The 17,433-nt window shown below is 36.1% G+C and overlaps 1 protein-coding gene across 3 annotated transcripts in view; it reads right to left on the bottom strand.

Moving 5' to 3' along the window:
* LOC150097907 (DNA repair protein RAD51 homolog 3-like) overlaps positions 1-17,433 on the bottom strand; it is a 168,257-nt gene that overhangs the window by 75,396 nt on the left and 75,428 nt on the right. For all 3 annotated transcript variants that reach the window (XM_090406540.1, XM_090406538.1, XM_090406539.1), the window contains one exon: positions 8,391-8,518. In XM_090406540.1, coding sequence (XP_090262666.1) covers positions 8,391-8,518 — 128 coding nt within the window. The remainder of the gene's footprint in view (positions 1-8,390; positions 8,519-17,433) is intronic.

The following is a 17,433-nucleotide window of genomic DNA, read 5'->3' as shown; positions in this document are numbered from 1 at the left end:
GTATTAACAAAAGATAGCACGATACAATGACAAAGGTAAGCCAACAATTGCTGTGTTAAACTGATTCTCTTCAACCAAATTCCAAAATATCTGAAACTGGCAGTTTTAACCTTTTTAGTGTGCAATGTGTATACAAAACTTTTTAATTCTTTTTTTCAAAAAGTAAAATCAGGGGTGTGAGATATAAGTGAGGGCAATCTATATTTGAGTAAACATGGTACAGTGAAATTATTCGACTTTTATTATGCACTCTGGGTAGTTTATTTATCAAAATAAGTTTTACAAGTCAAGTTGAAGGAACCACAATGGGAAGTTCACTCTCCCCGAACAATCACTAACTTATGTTTAGAACATTTAGAAGACACCCTTTTTTCATCCATACACCCATTTTGGGTTCATTATATAGATAACATTTTTGCTTTCTAGCCCCATAATGAAAAAACATTGTCCACATTGTCTAATATAAACAGTCTACATCCATGAATTAATTTATTATGGAAATGGGAAAAGACAACAAATTATCCTTTTTAGATCTTCTACTCCTCTGCTCACCATCAAGTGAATTGATTACTTCCATTTATCAAAAGCCAACTTTCACTGGACGCTACATTCAACATCAGTTGGCTCCCCATCCATCACAGAAGACTAGAATTATAAAAACTCTATTACGACATGCTCATATTATTTGTTCCACACCTTAACTATTACAGCTAGAACTCTTAAATCATCAAATGATATAGGAAACTTATTGGCTTCTCAGAAAGGACTATTCAACAGTTTTTAATTCCTATAATCCTAGCTCAGATAACATGGAAACAGTATGTCAAGTTCTAATCCCTTACATTTCTAGCATCTCAGAACCCATTTCCAGAATTCTTAAATACATTTTAGTGGCTACTTTTCTTCCTATCAACATGTTTATCAGTATGGCTTCCATCTTCCAAAGATAAACAGTCTCCTCTAGTACTCTTCGGTATCGACCAAGTTCATTTTGACTCATCGTTCTTACTTTGGGCAAACTGGATGCTCAGTAGAAAAAAATAATACAATAACACCAATCTTATATTAGCACCGGTAAATCTGAGAAATCTGGCTTGGCACAGGACAGAATAGATATGCACCACAATATCCTATGATCTGAATCACGTTTACTTCATCAGTGCCTGTATAAATTTGAATGTTTTTTTTTACAGAAAGCATTAAAGCCTTACTTCACCATTCAAACTTAAATCAGAATGACTGCCTCTCTCTATCTAAGATATGAGAAAGTCTTATTCTAATCACACATCAATAATTTTTTTAACAGCTAATAAATAATTAATATTGCAATATTCCCTCAGTTATACCACTGCATTGTTTTTTGTATAAAATAATGCAGCTCATACTTTTTCAAATCAATCTTGTTTGCATTCTACCTTGTAATTAACTATTGTGTCATTGATGATGGCCTGTAATATTCAGGCTGAAATATATGGCTTTAAATAAATAGTATTACTTATTCCTTGTGTTCTTCATTGGGAAATTTTGCTGCAATCTAGCAGACATTTCTCACTGTTAATGTTAGATTGCAGGATAAGAAGCATGCAGCTAGTAGCGCTTGGCACGATAATTCAAAAGTTTGGGAATTTCTCTAACAAACCTCGTACATATAAAACACGTAATCCTCAAATTCAAATCTATTTCAAATATATGCAGCCTTAATTTAATTTAAGTAGCTGCAAGATGAACTTGATTAGTTTGGTGTAAAAAGACCCACTTACTGAATGCATGAAGCAGTTTGAAAAAAGGTCAACATTTGGTCTCTAGAGCAGGATTTTGACTATGTAAAAAAAATACAGCCGTCCTTGACTTACAACAGGGTTCTGTTCCAATAATCCTGTGGCAAGTTGAAAAGGTTATAAGTCACTGCATGAACTATAAGGATTATGTTAACAACAAACGTGTCTGAATGCTAAAATGTTAGGTTTTTGTTATTTTATTTTATTTTTTTTTTTAACAAATTTTACTTGTTTATAGTGAAATAATACAATTTACAAATTGTAACATAAATTACTGTGTACAATACTGTACTAAAATGAATAGTGAAATGTGAGTGACAGTGTTTCTTTGCACTTACTAGTAAAATAATAAACTGGAAACACATGGTGCAACAGTAACTGTTCAAAGCTGCTACTTTATTAATTAGACAATTCACTGGAGGAGGCAGACGACACTAGATCATCAACAAAAAAATTCTTCAAATTCAGGAATTGCTTCTGATAATGGTTTGCCATATGCATAATTTGTCGCAGGTTTAAGGCTCATCAGAGCGAGGTGGGAGCAGGAATGGGCTTCTTTCAGTTTGCCTTTTGTTTTCTGTATAACATTCCCCGTAGCAAGCATCACATTCTGACTACTTTCCTAAATCTCTCCTTCTCGCCATACATTTCCCCAAAACAAATGAATCGGCTTATTAACAGAGGCAAATACCTCCACCATTTTTTTCACTGTAAACATTTTTTTTTTTTTTAAGTTGATCAGCTTCTAATTATGATTCTCTCTCTCTCTTGCACAATTTTCTGTGTTTAGAACTATAAGGTCTTCAGAGCTCTTCCACAGATTCCACTAACTGCTCTACTTCTTCATTATCAACCACAAATTCTTTATTTTGTCATGAATCTCTTGTAAGGCTTTGTCTCCGTTGAATCCTGAGAATGTATGAATATGTATTTTCAGTAGTCTTCCAAGCACCAATTATACACTTTGCTCTCACCTCATTCCAAGCTATATGTATATTTTTTGTACAAAGCAAGAAGTCTCTCAGGTGTCTACTCTCAGTAGAAGTAGGTAGTAGCCTGAGCAAAATTATTTCTTAAATAAATTCCTTGAAGGCAACAGTAACACTCTGGTCCATTGGTTGCAGGAGTGAGGTGGCATTCGGTGAGTGTGTTAATGGGATGGTTGTCATAAGTCATGGACTGGCTGCATAATACTTATATAGCAGAGATAAAGAGACTAAAAAAAAAAAAAAAAGAGACATAAGATATACAAGCAATGGAAATAAAGATTTTAAAGACAATGTTGGCAAAAACAAAAAAGACAGAATAAGAAATGTTGGACATTAGAAATGGTTTAGGACTAGAAAGAAATGCTTGTGAACTCTTGCTTTAAGTGGTTGGAAATATAACGAGAATGAATTTAAAAAGAATACCAAGAACCAAGAAGAACATATGGAATGAAACTTGAAGAGAACAGATGAAGAGGAAAACCACAAAAAGGTGAATAGACCAGATAAGCTCTAGAGAAACACCTGAGTTGAAATAGTGTTCATGAAGCAAGAATTTGGGATAATAGAAAGAATTGGAGAGCTGTGTTCCACGTGACTTGACAGTTTTTTTTGGAAGAACAGGTGTAGATAAAGAAAAAAAAAAAAAAAACAATAAATAATTCTTAGCCCACCCATGGTATGAATGTACTATAGGTTTTCAGCAGTCTTTCAAGGTGGGAGCCATACTCCATTCAGGATGCCAACATTCAAAAAGGGCTTTTTGATTAAAAATGAGTTAGCAGTTTTATATAGATAATAGTGCTTTTCCATCTGCAGATTAGGTTTAAGCAAGTTACTTGGTGTAATTCAGCACATCAGTACATTGGATGGGCATTAAGTGGCAGTCCAATAAAGCCAAAAAGGGTATTTTCAATTCACTTCAGGCACCCACTTAACAAGCAAAGTGATAGAAAATAAAAACTTTTTATATTAATACCAAAACATTAACATTCATACACGTTATCATGTGATTTGAATCCATATTCATAACAAAAGCAGGATACTAGCTACTCAGCTAAGCAGTGTTGACTCTGATATCCCATTTCAGAGTAAATTATATCTCCTCCTCCTCCTCTTGATCTACACTCTTAGTTAATTTTATTACATTCCTTTCTTCCTACATTCTGAAGTTTTCGATCTTTTCTCTTTAAATCATGCCTGTCTTCAATCAATTATTTCTAACAGTAAAGTCATCATTCTCTGAAATTTCACAACTAGTAGTTTCTAATATTTAAGGAATTGACAGCGTATACTAGAAATATAAATTAAATAAACTTTAATATATACTTTCCGATATTTCGGCAAACGTCACGTTGCCATCTTCTTGGGAATTTAATACAAAGACACGTGCACACAAGTACTACATAACAGCAAATGAGAACTGAAGCCAGGAAGCTAACGTTTTCCTAAAGTCCTGATGGTGCCCCCTGGCGGGCTATATTGGTGGTTCTTGGCCTTTGGGCTGAAGTTCTTCTGATAAATGTTTCCCAAATTTGGGGTAGTCTCATGCATCCAAATTTGTTGAGGTTTGGCATGTTCCTAAGGGCCGAGGCTGATTCCACGAATAGTCTTTCATACTTGAACTTGCTGCGGTGTATGACTGTAGCTTTCTTCCATCTTATTCTGTGGCGAGTATCCAGAGCGTGGTCTGCAAGCCCAGAGTGGCTGTACTGGTGAAATCGGATGTAATCCTTGTGTTCTGAGATTCTGATATTTGCTGTCCTGCCTGTTTGGCCAAAGTAAGACAATTTACAGCTGCAAGGGACCTGGTATACACCAGGTAGGTCTAGGGGGAAGTGGTTGGTCTTTAGTGGAGCGGATAAGGGATGCCAATTTTCTATGTGGTCTGTAACAAGTGGTTAAGTCACGTTTTTTTAAGATTGTGAAAGCTCATTTTCTAGCGCTAAAATAGCTCTATTTATGTCGGCTAGGGAACCGCGTGTAGCGGTAATTTGCTCCCGAAGTAAAGCCTGGCTTGTCTGGTTGTAGATACGGAGAGCTTTCTGTGAGACGAAGAGATGTTTAAATTTTACACAGTTTGGGATAACTTGATTATCCCGGCAGCGTTTTAGGAATGCCAGATGGTTAAAACACTTCACAAAAAAGATTACTCTAAATCCATCACCATTCCCTACATCCGAGGCACCTCGGAAAGAATCAACAAAATCTTAAAAAAACGTGACTTAACCACTTGTTACAGACCACATAGAAAATTGGCATCCCTTATCTGCTCCACTAAAGACCAACCACTTCCCCCTAGACCTACCTGGTGTATACCAGGTCCCTTGCAGCTGTAAATTGTCTTACTTTGGCCAAACAGGCAGGACAGCAAATATCAGAATCTCAGAACACAAGGATTACATCCGATTTCACCAGTACAGCCACTCTGGGCTTGCAGACCACGCTCTGGATACTCGCCACAGAATAAGATGGAAGAAAGCCACAGTCATACACCGCAGCAAGTTCAAGTATGAAAGACTATTCGTGGAATCAGCCTCGGCCCTTAGGAACATGCCAAACCTCAACAAATTTGGATGCATGAGACTGCCCCAAATTTGGGAAACATTTATCAGAAGAACTTCAGCCCAAAGGCCAAGAACCACCAATATAGCCCGCCAGGGGGCACCATCAGGACTTTAGGAAAACGTTAGCTTCTTAGCTTCAGTTCTCATTTGCTGTTATGTAGTACTTGTGTGCACGTGTCTTTGTATTAAGTTCCCAAGAAGATGGCAACGTGACGTTTGCCGAAATATTGGAAAGTATATATTAAAGTTTATTTAATTTATATTTCTAGTATACGCTGTCAATTCCTTAAATATTAGTTATCATGTTTAACCAGCGTATAAGCCTCTCAACAAGAATAGTAGTTTCTATTTTTTAAATTCATCTGATCCCATTGGCTAATATTTAAAAGTTTTTGCGATCACTGGGATCTTATTATTATGTGACACTTCTTGCACAGAAGATCTCAAAAAAGTATCCTGTAAGCAAGAGTTGTTTCATTCTCAAATAACACTCACATTTACATAAGTTATCTCTGAAGTCATGGAGATCAGTTTAGTTTGAAATGAACAGCAAGAAAGATAATATATGAATATTCTTTAGAGTTTTCATGCTTAACTGTATATTTCAAAACTCTAAACACCATCACAGAGTCACCCAACTTAGGAACAAAAGAGGAAGAGATTAACTGAGTTACAACAGCTTCAACTACTAACATAACAATCCTCTAATACAGGGTGATCAAAATTAAAGCATTCCCGTTTAAGGCCTTGTGGAGCACCACCCATCCAAGTGCTGTGAAACTCTGTAGAAATACACTGTACGTCAGTAGCACTGTATGGTGTACTGAATGTAAATGTAGTAATTTTTCTGTGTGTGTAAGAAGAAAAGCAAAACAAACATAAATAATACATTTTTATTCACTTCCATTATGCATTCACAGGCTGTACTGTGATGTGTTACCCTTCTCAGTATGCCACAAACTGCATCCTTTGCACAGTGTGTTCAAAGGTAGAATGCAGCTGGTTGGGACAGATGTTGCATACACTCTGTGTTATGCTGTCTTTCAGTGCTGGCAAGTTATCAGGATGATCCCAATAAACTCTGTCTTTGAGAAATCCCCAGAGGCCGAAGTCACAGGGGGATCAGAACAGGTGAACGAGGCAGCCATCACTCTAGCTTACGTGAAATGTTCTCAAAGAACCTCCTATATGGATCAGCTGATGTGTGGAGGGGCCCCCCATCCTAAATGAAACTGACTGAATTCATGCAAAGGCACTGCTGTAGAATAACAAACTTGTTTATTTTATTATATTGCAATATCCCTCTCAGCAGTAACTGAGGGAGTCCCAAAACCTGACTGGAAAATGTCCTCAAAGAAGAATAGTCCAATGATAAAGGAAGCTGTAAACCTGCACCAGACAGTGATATTGGATAAATGCAAATGAATTTGTTGGATTGCATGCGGATTTTTCAATACCATACCCAGCAATTGCGGGTATTCACAACTCCGTTCAGGTCAAAGTGAGCCTCATCTCCCCACAAAATCATCCATGGCCATACAGCATCCAATTCCACTTGAGCAAGGAATGTTAAAGCAAATGTCAGTCAACTTTCAAGTCCTGCAGGCACAATTCCTGTGTCAAGATTATCTTGGATGGGTAGAAATGCAGAATCTTTTGTAGAATTTTCAAGATATTTGTGTAAGGCACACCTATGTGTTTTGATACACACTTGTTCTGCAGGAATGAACGCTGTTATTCATGGTCTTCTCCACAGTAGCAACTTCATTCACTTGTTGTGAACTGACTGGTTTGCAACCTTTGGCAGGTCTAACTCCCAACGATCCTGTTTCTTCAAAACGACTAATAATTCGTCGCAGGGCACATCGAGATAGTGGATCTTGTTGACATTTGTTCAGGAAACAAAATTCATGGAGTGCAGCAAAAGCACTGCAAATGTTTAAGTAGAACAGCATCATGTGCAAAGCACACTGACACAAGGTTAGTGCCATCACTGTGGACAGTGTTAACAACCAGAATGAACGGAAAAATCCCATGTCCATCTTTTTAAAGCCTCTTGGCACCTGCCGAGTTGCATGATATGCAAATTCCATGCATTTGGTGTTTACAATGCCTCTAGTGGTCAATTTTGGACCCCCCCCTTTTCAGATATTGCTTATGACGATGTATTCCTGCAAAGTTTCAGAGCACTTGGATCACTGGATGGTACTTCACAAGGCCTTAAACAGGATACTTTAATTTTGATCACCCTGCACTATACTGTATAATGCAAATCAATGGGAAGGAAATTATGCTAAGAAAAGTTATCAGAAAGATACTAACTCTTACTACACACACAACCATATGTACTAAAAGTACTATCCACACATATTCATGATTCTCACACACTCATATTTCTAATTTCTATTCTACCAGAGTTATTAAATGAATTCATATATCAAATTAGCAACTCTGCAGTTCCCAACTCATGTTCAAATCTGTGGCAGATGATTTTCATCACCCAAAGTGCACCATTCTGCTTAGTGGATGCTTGAAGTTGTTTGGAAAAAATAACATGTTTAAGTACCATGACCACATTTGAATTTAATTTGTTGTGGAGTGGATATTTTACTGATGCAAAAATTCCTACCAGCTGCTATATCAGTTAATTAAGATGTACCAAACCTATACCTATTACAAAATTTGTACTTCAGTCCCAGAATCCTTATTAGATCCACTTCAAAATTAATGTATAGTATACTAATATTATAAAAACTAACAAGTGAGGTTGCAACACAGAAATATACCTAAATTTCAATCTATTATAAGAGTTGAATCACACTATAGCAAATATGGCACCACTGTAATGAATTTGTGTGCAATATGCTACTGAGAAATGAACCAAATTGCCATAAATATCAATGCTATTCTAAGGAAAATTCACTATGACAAACCCTCCATTATATACCAAATTATTCCTTTGGTGCTTACAAGTTTGCATTGGGGGAGGATTATAATATAATTATTTTAGGATATATTAAAAATACACTAGTAAATCAATTAAATATACAACTACCAACCTTTGGATGTGTACTTAAAAAATCTGAAAGTAGATTAATAACAGCAAGAAGCTGTATATAATCTTGACAATATATGTAATGGATTCCATTCAGCAATCTCTTTATAGGATCTGGAACAGAATTTACTTCTGGATAAAAAAAAAAAATCATAAATTAATTCATTAATTAGAAGATGATTAGTAATGCAAAAATACCTTGTATAATTTGCTAACATCTACACTTTTTTTTTTATGACTTATCACTGAGTTAAAAATGAAGCATGTCAGTTTCTAACCTCCTTTCCATGAATGCCACATAAAAATAACACAGCAAACATTATCTGAAAGCACTAATAACTTACCATAAAACAATTTTTTGGATAAAATAATTTTTTTTTTATTCTATTTATTTTAAATTTTTTATGAAAACAGAATTCAATTTAATACAATGAACACTTCTCTTGTCGTTATTATTGCATGGATAACTCTATGGAGTCAGAAGACTCATTGTGGGAGACCAAACTATCCATACAATATCTAACGTACCTCTACTTGAGATTCATTGACCGACAAAGGTCTCATGACAGATTCTGGTAACCCATTCCACTCATTCACCATTCTCCAAGTGAAAAATCTAGTCTTCGCACTCTTAATTAACTAATACACTTATTCAGTTTCTAATGTTGAATCTTTGTTCTGCCTCCTCTAAATTTATAAATACTGAAATATTTTCTCTGCATCAATATTATACAACCCTTTCATTAACTTAAATGTTCCTATCCCCTCTTTTCTGCCTATTAACCAACTTTTGCACAAACTACAAACCCCCAATCCATTCATAGGGAACATTCTGCAGGCCACTTACTAAACTCGATTGCTTGTCTCTCTGGATCCTCTGCACCCCCCCCACCACCACCACCCAAATCCAGTTGACTGGACCTGAGTACAATAATCTAGATGTGGCTATAGGGGCCTTACAAAGAAGAACAATAATTTCTTTATCTCTGCCTGTTAGTGTGTATTTCAATAACCTATGAGCTACCTTGACTACCTTTGCAATATGTCCTATGAGCTTCAACTCTATATCCACAATACTTCCAAATCTCTAGCTTCAATTTCCTGGAGTACAGTTCCATCACTATAGTACACAGCTTGTACTCTTTATATTCCAAAATGCAGAACTTCACACCTTTTCCATGCTAAACTGTCACTCATTAACATTTGTCCATGCTTGTTGATTGGAATTTTAACAGTATAAATGTGAACACAGATTGATAAGAAAATAACTATTTATTAACTTAAATACTAATATTTCGCTGGTATTATATCCAGCATCTTCAGAGCATACAAACAAAGTTTGTTACAGTAGCAAGACAACCGCAATCCAGTGTAACAGTGGGACTAGTATGAGTAATTGTAGCATGCAACACAAAGACTAAAGTCCTAATTAGATGCCATCTAAGTTTAAAAAAACAAAACAAAAAAAAACATTCATTTGGTCTTAGGCTAACTGTCTCCCAAATCTTTGGTAGATTTATACAGCTACACTTGTTGAGGTTTGGAGTAGGTTTCAGGGCTTCTGTTGATTCCAGGAACAACCTCTCTAACTTGTAAAAGCTTCTGTGCAGTACTTTTGTTTTTTCCAATTGGTCCTGTATGCAGGGGTATCCAAAGCATGGTCTGCCAGACCCGATTTGCCATAGCAAAAGTGACAGATATATTTTTTGTGTTCACCTAGGCAGATGTTCACAGTTCTTCCTGTCTGTCCATAGTAGGCTCTATGACATGAACAGGGCACTTCATAGACTCCTGGATGCGATAAAGGAGAGAATCTGTCCTTAGGTGAACGGATGACAGTTGCCAATTTAACATAAGGTTTAAATACGGTGCACAGTTAGTGTTTGTTAAACATCCTAGATATCTTTTCAGATGTGCCTTTAATGTATGGGATGTTGATAGTTTTGTTGTAGTCCTCTGTGGTAGATAATGGGGGTGAATTTTGGGGAGCATTTGGTATTTTATCTATCTTATGGGGATTATAGCCATTGGTCAGGAAGGTGTGACACAGATGAGAAAGTTTAGCAGTGAGACCAATGTCATTGGAACAAATTGCTCTAGCTGTATGGGTTAGTTATTTTAAGATACCATATTGTCAACAATATGGTATCTTAAAAACACTAACCCATAGAGCTAGAGCAATTTGTTCCAATGACAATGCTCTCACTGCTGAACTTTCTCACTATCTACCATCATCAAAATCAAAAATCCCCCCCCCCAACTATCTAACCACAAAAGACTACAACAAAACTATCACCATCCCATACATTAAAGGCACATCTGAAAAGATATCTAGGGTGCTTAACAAACACCAACTATATAGTGTATTTAAACCTTATGCGAAATTGGCAACTCTCATCCATTCAGCTAAGGACAGATTCTCTCCTTTATCGCATCCAGGAGTCTATGAAGTGCCCTATTCATGTCATAGAGCTTACTATGGACAGACAGGAACTGTGGACATCTGCCTTGGTGAACACAAAAAATATATTCGGCACTTTCACTATGGCAAATCGGGTCTGGCAGACCATGCTTTGGATACCCCTGCAAACAGGATCAATTGGAAAAAAACAAACAAAAGTACTGCACAAAAGCTTTTTACAAGTCACAGAGGTTATTCCTGGAATCAACAGAAGCCCTGAAACCTACTCCAAACCTCAACAAGTATGGCTGTATAAATCTACCCAAGATTTGGGAGACAGTTATCCTAAGATCAAATGAATGTTTTTTTTTGTTTTTTTTTTTTAAACTTAGATGGCATCTAATTAGGACTTTAGTCTTTGTGTTGCATGCTACAATTACTCATAATACTAGTCCCACTGCTACACCGGATTGCAGTTGTCTCGCTACTGTAACAAACTTTGTTTGTATGCTCTGAAGATGCTGGATATAATACCAGCAAAATATTAGCGTTTAAGTTAATAAATAGTTATTTTCTTATCAATTTGTGTTTGCATCTATATGTTAAAATTCCAATTAACATAAAGGCACATAAGCCTTTCCACACATTTGTCCATACTGTTAGCTTATTTAAATAATCTTGTAAGCTCTTTACATTCATTTTGATAAATTATGAAGCTACTTACTACCTTGTTAAGAATAATTACTTTCATTTCCTGACATCTCAACCTTCGCATTAAAGTCATCACCTGGAGCACATACACACACATCAAAATTAATGTAAAGAGCTTGCAAGATTATTTAAATAAGCTAACAGTGTGTGACAAATGAAGGTCTAATGCATTTTTGTAGACGGGGTATTAACTCTTTATTCTAATTAGCAGTCGCTTTTGCTTTCGTAACCTTTCTTACTTATTCTATTGCATATTATGTTTATCCACCTTACGTATTTACTAGTCGTATGCTTATGAACACTGGAAAATTTATTTGTTAAGACTGTGCCACCAGTATTTCTATATATTGGAATAAGACTCAGTAAAATGTCTGATAGATCTCTCTCTCTCTCTCTTACTAGCATAAATTCCTTCAATAAAGTTTACATAAACAGTCGTGGTTCTGAAGTACTTAAACTACACTTTTAATACCTTAGTTGTTTCCCTCTCACAGATCAGAGTTTATTTAGGAAGAGTGCATTGTAAAATATAAGATCAGGTGGCACTCTATTGACATATAATTAAAACACATTTATTTACATTAATAGCAAAGTACATTAATTAAACGATAACTAAACTGTTAGACTTTTAGTAAAGAAACAAACTTTCCCTTTTGAATACTAAATGACTATACAATATATACTCAATTACTTCTCTGCTTATTAAATCAAATTATTGAAACTAATTTACTCACAAAGAGGCTAGCTAGCTATGCCAAGTTATCTCACGAATCATATTCCAATTAATAACAAATCAGATGATTCTCTTATAGACACTTCTTATTACTATTTCTTATCAGTCCATCTATAACGTATCTCCTAGATTACAAAAGGAATGTACAATAAAAGATGGAACAAACTTAGAGGCTCTGTGTCGCACACGCATCCAAAGATCCTGCACTAAAGTCTCTATGCTTTTCATCTTGGGCCTTAGGCTTCTGTCTGGAGAGTCTTGCTTTAGGGAGCATTTCATTGAGATATTGGTGGGCTTTGGACTGCAATTTTCCAGTACTCAAAAAGCTCAGACTAGAGGTTTCAGCATATGGGCTTGAAGATCGCTCTGCGGCTTTTGGCTTCGGTTGACCTCCCGCGGCAAAAAGACATCCGACAGACACTGCCTTGGGTATTTACATCGGCTGTTCTCTCATCATTCCCATTCTTTTCCTCTGGCATGGGTTCGCCGTAACGTCCGGTCCTCTGGATCCTACTTCTGGAACTTCTGCCTCTAACTGCCGACTCTGATAACTGCCCACTGACTAACTGCCGATTCCCTGGTTCTCTGCCGACCACGATGTTCGGCTCAGTCCCTTTTTATTTCACGTTCTCTGGGACCTTGCACGAAGGGAAAAAACTCCTGAAGAAATCAGCACAACTCCTTGATCTTCTGTTAAGACTGACCCGTTCTTTCTTCTCCTCCGTGCACTCCATTAATTCTATCTTGTCGGGCAGTGGAAACTTGTCTGAACCTTGCCGATCTCTTTGACACTAACTTTGAAGGTGTTTATACGCAGAGCTCGCAAACAACTTTCTCATACACTTAAATTGTAAACAATTTTCTTGTGCCCTTATACATAGCTATTATAAAGTTCCGGTGGCAAAGCAATGCCTTTGTTTTTTACATTCTAAAAATTTTTGTTAAATTAGTAAATACAGTCAATTCTCATAGGGTTATTTACATTAATATTTAGCATAAAATATATATAGACATACAAGGTTATTTTTGCAACAATCTCATGAGACTTGACCTCTGTAAAAATTGATGCAAAGCGCTTTGGCATTTCCAAGCTACATCAAGTTTTACAACAGTATGGACAATCCTTACCAGGTGACAGTTTATGGCACAGTTTCATCACTGTACTCTGCCCAGCCCTGAAATTACTTCTGCTGCAATCTTTGTTTGCTTACATTTGGATAAAGGATTAAACCAAAAATATAATTTCTTGGCATCTTTAATTTAAAGCTATGTTACAGTTCAAACAGTATGCCAAGGTGGCATTAATTTGATCAACTGTTATTCTACTAGCCCAACCACTAGTGAAAAAAAAAACAGAAAACTATATCCTATATTTAGATGGAATGGGGAAAAAATTATTTTATAATATTTTTAACACAGCAATAGCAATGGCTTAATTAATAATTTAATGTAAATGTTTGTTATATTAAGGCTAAGATCCTGGAGTACTACAACCCTAATTATAATTTACAATGATTCTTAAATAAAAGGTTATATGGGTAGAATATGTGCCATCCATATTTATGAGATTTTTAGACCATCATTATTGTTGAGTTTAGGATGAGTAATTAGAATTTCATATACCTCCTTAAATTTGCACTCATACCAAATTTTGGTGTGATGTAATGAACAGGGACCTTTCCAGTTAATTCCATGTACGGTATCTAGAGCATGATCAGAAAGTACAGATGTACCATAGTTATTAAATTTAATGTGCCGTTTATGTTCCTTTTTCACAGACAAGAATTGCGCATTCAGTTTCACCTATATAAGACAGACTACAGGTGCATTGAATATGCTATCCTCCAGGGGATACTTGGAACTGAATAAGTTCTTTAATTTTGCAGGCAGTTAAAGGTGGCATTAAGATTGTATTTGAGTAGTATTCTGTTGATTTTATCTGATATCCCTTTAATGTATGGAATGGCTACAGTTTTTAGTGTAATCTAGTTTATTTTTATTATCATATTAATTGAAGTCTTGTGAAGAACTATAGTGATAGTATTTTAGCTGCAGCCATTGTTGTAGGAAAGTATTGCTGATAATTTTTAATTCATGCTCAAATGCTTGTTCATTGGAGGAAATCTTTAAAGTCCTGTTTTTTAGTGTTAATGACACATAGTTTTTGTGCTGGATGGTGGTAAGAGTTTGTGTGTGTATATATATTGGTTAGTATATATAGGCTTATGGTAAACAGCAAAGGAAAGACTGCAGGAAGAATACACTGCATGTGACAAGTGTATCAAAAAATGGAAGTGTGTTCTGACTTTCAATTTAAATTGTATGCATGTGTTGTTTATTCATGTGCCTGAGGAAAGCATCTAAAGTCTAGAGGTCATGAGACCAGATAACAAAAGCATTGTCAACTTGCCTAAGCCAGACTTTAGGTTTTAAAGTAAAGAAATGTAGAGCATGTTGCTCAAAAGCTTCCATATAAAAGTTAACAATGAGGGGAAGGGGAGAATAAAGGTGAGACAATGGTTGTACCTTCTTTCTGTAAGTAAAAAAAAAAAGTGTTTTGCCACACACACAAAATAATTAGAATGTAGTAGATGAGCAAAGAGAGCCATGATATGAGGTGGAAATCTGTCCTATAGAAGAAGTGCACCACTGACTGGGAATTTGTGAAAAGGGCAGATCGGTCAAAAATGACCACCAACTCCTTGAGTGTTGATAGTCATTTTTGACTAGTTTCTTGAGCAGATAATAACTGGGGCTGTCAATACCTTCAACTATCAACTGAAGCAGCATGTTTTCCTTACGAATCTTAGGCAAACCATAAATGCTTCACCCATATCACCACAGAAACAAAAGAACATGACATTGAAGAACTTCATTGCAATATCATTCACCAGTCATAGTCCCTTTTTCCAGCACTTGTAGCTCAGTGCATCCATTAAGTATAATGCCTCTCCACACCATGACTCCAGTATCCATCCCTCTCAATAACATTCTTGTGATGATAAGCAGTACCACTTTCACAGATCAAGTGTAGTCTAGAATCGGAGGAAAGAAACATTCTCTACAATGATCTGTGGATAAAGGGAAGCAAACTACAGCTTTCAGGATATAGAGCTACTTGTCGCAGACATCTTGCCACAATTTGTCAAGATATCTGTACCTGAATGGAGTAGACTTGCAAACTGGCATACCGTGGTGAATCGATTATGTTTTGCTGTCATAACCAAAAATCTGTTTCCATGATCCATGGTAAAGAGAGGGCAACCTCTTAGTAAACGTCTGGAACACATTCCATTGGTTTTAAACCTTGCCAAGAGCCTAGATACAATGCTATGTGAGGGCTTCAAATCCTCACATACAATAGCAATATCAATAATTCTGGGGCCTTCCTCAAACTTTCCAATAATTCTTTCCCATGAAAATCATCCAGATGATTTCTTTGAGATGTTATAAGACATCCAAGTTCGCAAAAATGACTGCGGTTATTTTTGCGAATTAATGAAAAGAGCTTCCTTCAAACGATTTGCTTAGCATAGCTTTTTATCCTGTCAAGTGCTACCACGTGACCCCTTTGCACATAACTCAAAAATTCTAACGTGTACCTGCTTTCCACTCTAAATCGTCAGTGGCAATTATACATATTGCCACAAAATGAGTCATCTGAATTTTAGATTGTAATATTCAGAAATAGTGTTCATTCCAAATTATGACCTTAATATAAAGATCGACATGTCAGGTAATTAAAGTAATCATTATGAACATAGTAGTGGTCTCAATTTATCAAAATGAATGCTGATCACCATATGATGGTAAAAGAAATGCTCCATACACTGCCTTAACTATTACAATACCCATTTTTTATCACCACCAAACAACCGATCCCTTCAAATAATTTCCTATACCATTTATGTGAGAATGAAACAGCAGTGATCCAACCACACAAACTTGTAGTACCTGATTTCACTTGGATTCTTCTCCTCCATATATTATTCTTTGGTATCTGATCATCAGCAATCCTCATACCCATATCACCAGCTTAATATCAATCCCTATTTTTCCCAATTTGTTTAAGAGAGTTCCATGTGGTTTCCTGTCAAATGCATTTACAAAATCCTGCAGTATCATTCCCTTTATCCAACTCAGCAAACACTATTATAAAAAAAAAGTGATTAAATTACTAAGGCATAATCTACTCTTCACAAAACCTCAGAGTAGCATACTTTTTTTTCCCATCCATTCCTGAATTCTATCTTGAACCAACTTTTCCAATACTTTTATCATTACTTCAAGATACTGACTGGTCTATCATTTTTTTACTGCAGTCACAGAAGCTTGCTTTATGCAAAGAATTATTCTGACTTCCTTTCAGTTCCTTGAGACTTTACCAGAGCTGAGCACTTAGTTAAACAGCTAGGTCAGCCGTACCCTCCACAAATAATGCCATTTGCTTTATGCATTCTTGTAACATGCAAGCTGATATCACTTCTGATCCCATGGCAGCATTTGCAATGAGATTCTGCAACATCCTAGGTACTTCCAATTTATCAACCTCTATTCTCAAGATCAGTTCCTGTCACAGCATATTCTCACTTGGATATTAGTCCCTTGCAAAGTGGTTGCTGAGTAACTCAACTATTTTGTCTTTGGGATTTCCTTCATCATGTTCAGCTGATTTCCTCTCATAATCTGATTTTGCTTTTCTTTACCATACTGGTCACTCTTCTTCCCTGGAGTTTTGTACTGCTCATGGATTTGTTAATCACTTTTTTTTTTTTTACTTCTATATCCTCCACAGCATTCTCTTTTTTGCAGCTCTTGCTTAAATGATGCTAACTCTTGTGATTTATCCTTCTGACCTCTTGCATGGAGTTTGATATTGCTTCTTTCAAATGCCCCTTGACCATCTCCCATATGCTGTTTAGCATCCTTCAAGTGATGGCATTGCTTCTTATTGTCTCTTAAGTTAGTCATAATTGTCTGCCTTGTAGTATATACTTCTTAACTGAAAATTTCCTGTTCTGCAAATTCCAAGTCAAGACTATATGATTACTTAGAAACTAGAGATTAGACAAATTTTTGTACTAATACAAATTGTTGAAAACTCACCAACTCAAGCTCCATGGCAGCAATCCTAATTTAAGTCACTATGCCAACATTTGCCAGCAGGCATTATAAGTCAATGCCCCCAAACTACCCTCTGAC

The sequence above is a fragment of the Typopeltis vanoorti genome, chromosome 16, assembly GCF_054136105.1.
Source record: "Typopeltis vanoorti isolate ZY-2024b chromosome 16, IOZ_Tvanoo_1.0, whole genome shotgun sequence".
Classification (NCBI taxonomy): Eukaryota; Metazoa; Arthropoda; class Arachnida; order Uropygi; family Thelyphonidae; genus Typopeltis; species Typopeltis vanoorti.
The sequence above is the reverse complement of the archived record's forward strand: the minus strand, read 5'-3'. Positions and strand labels throughout refer to the sequence as shown.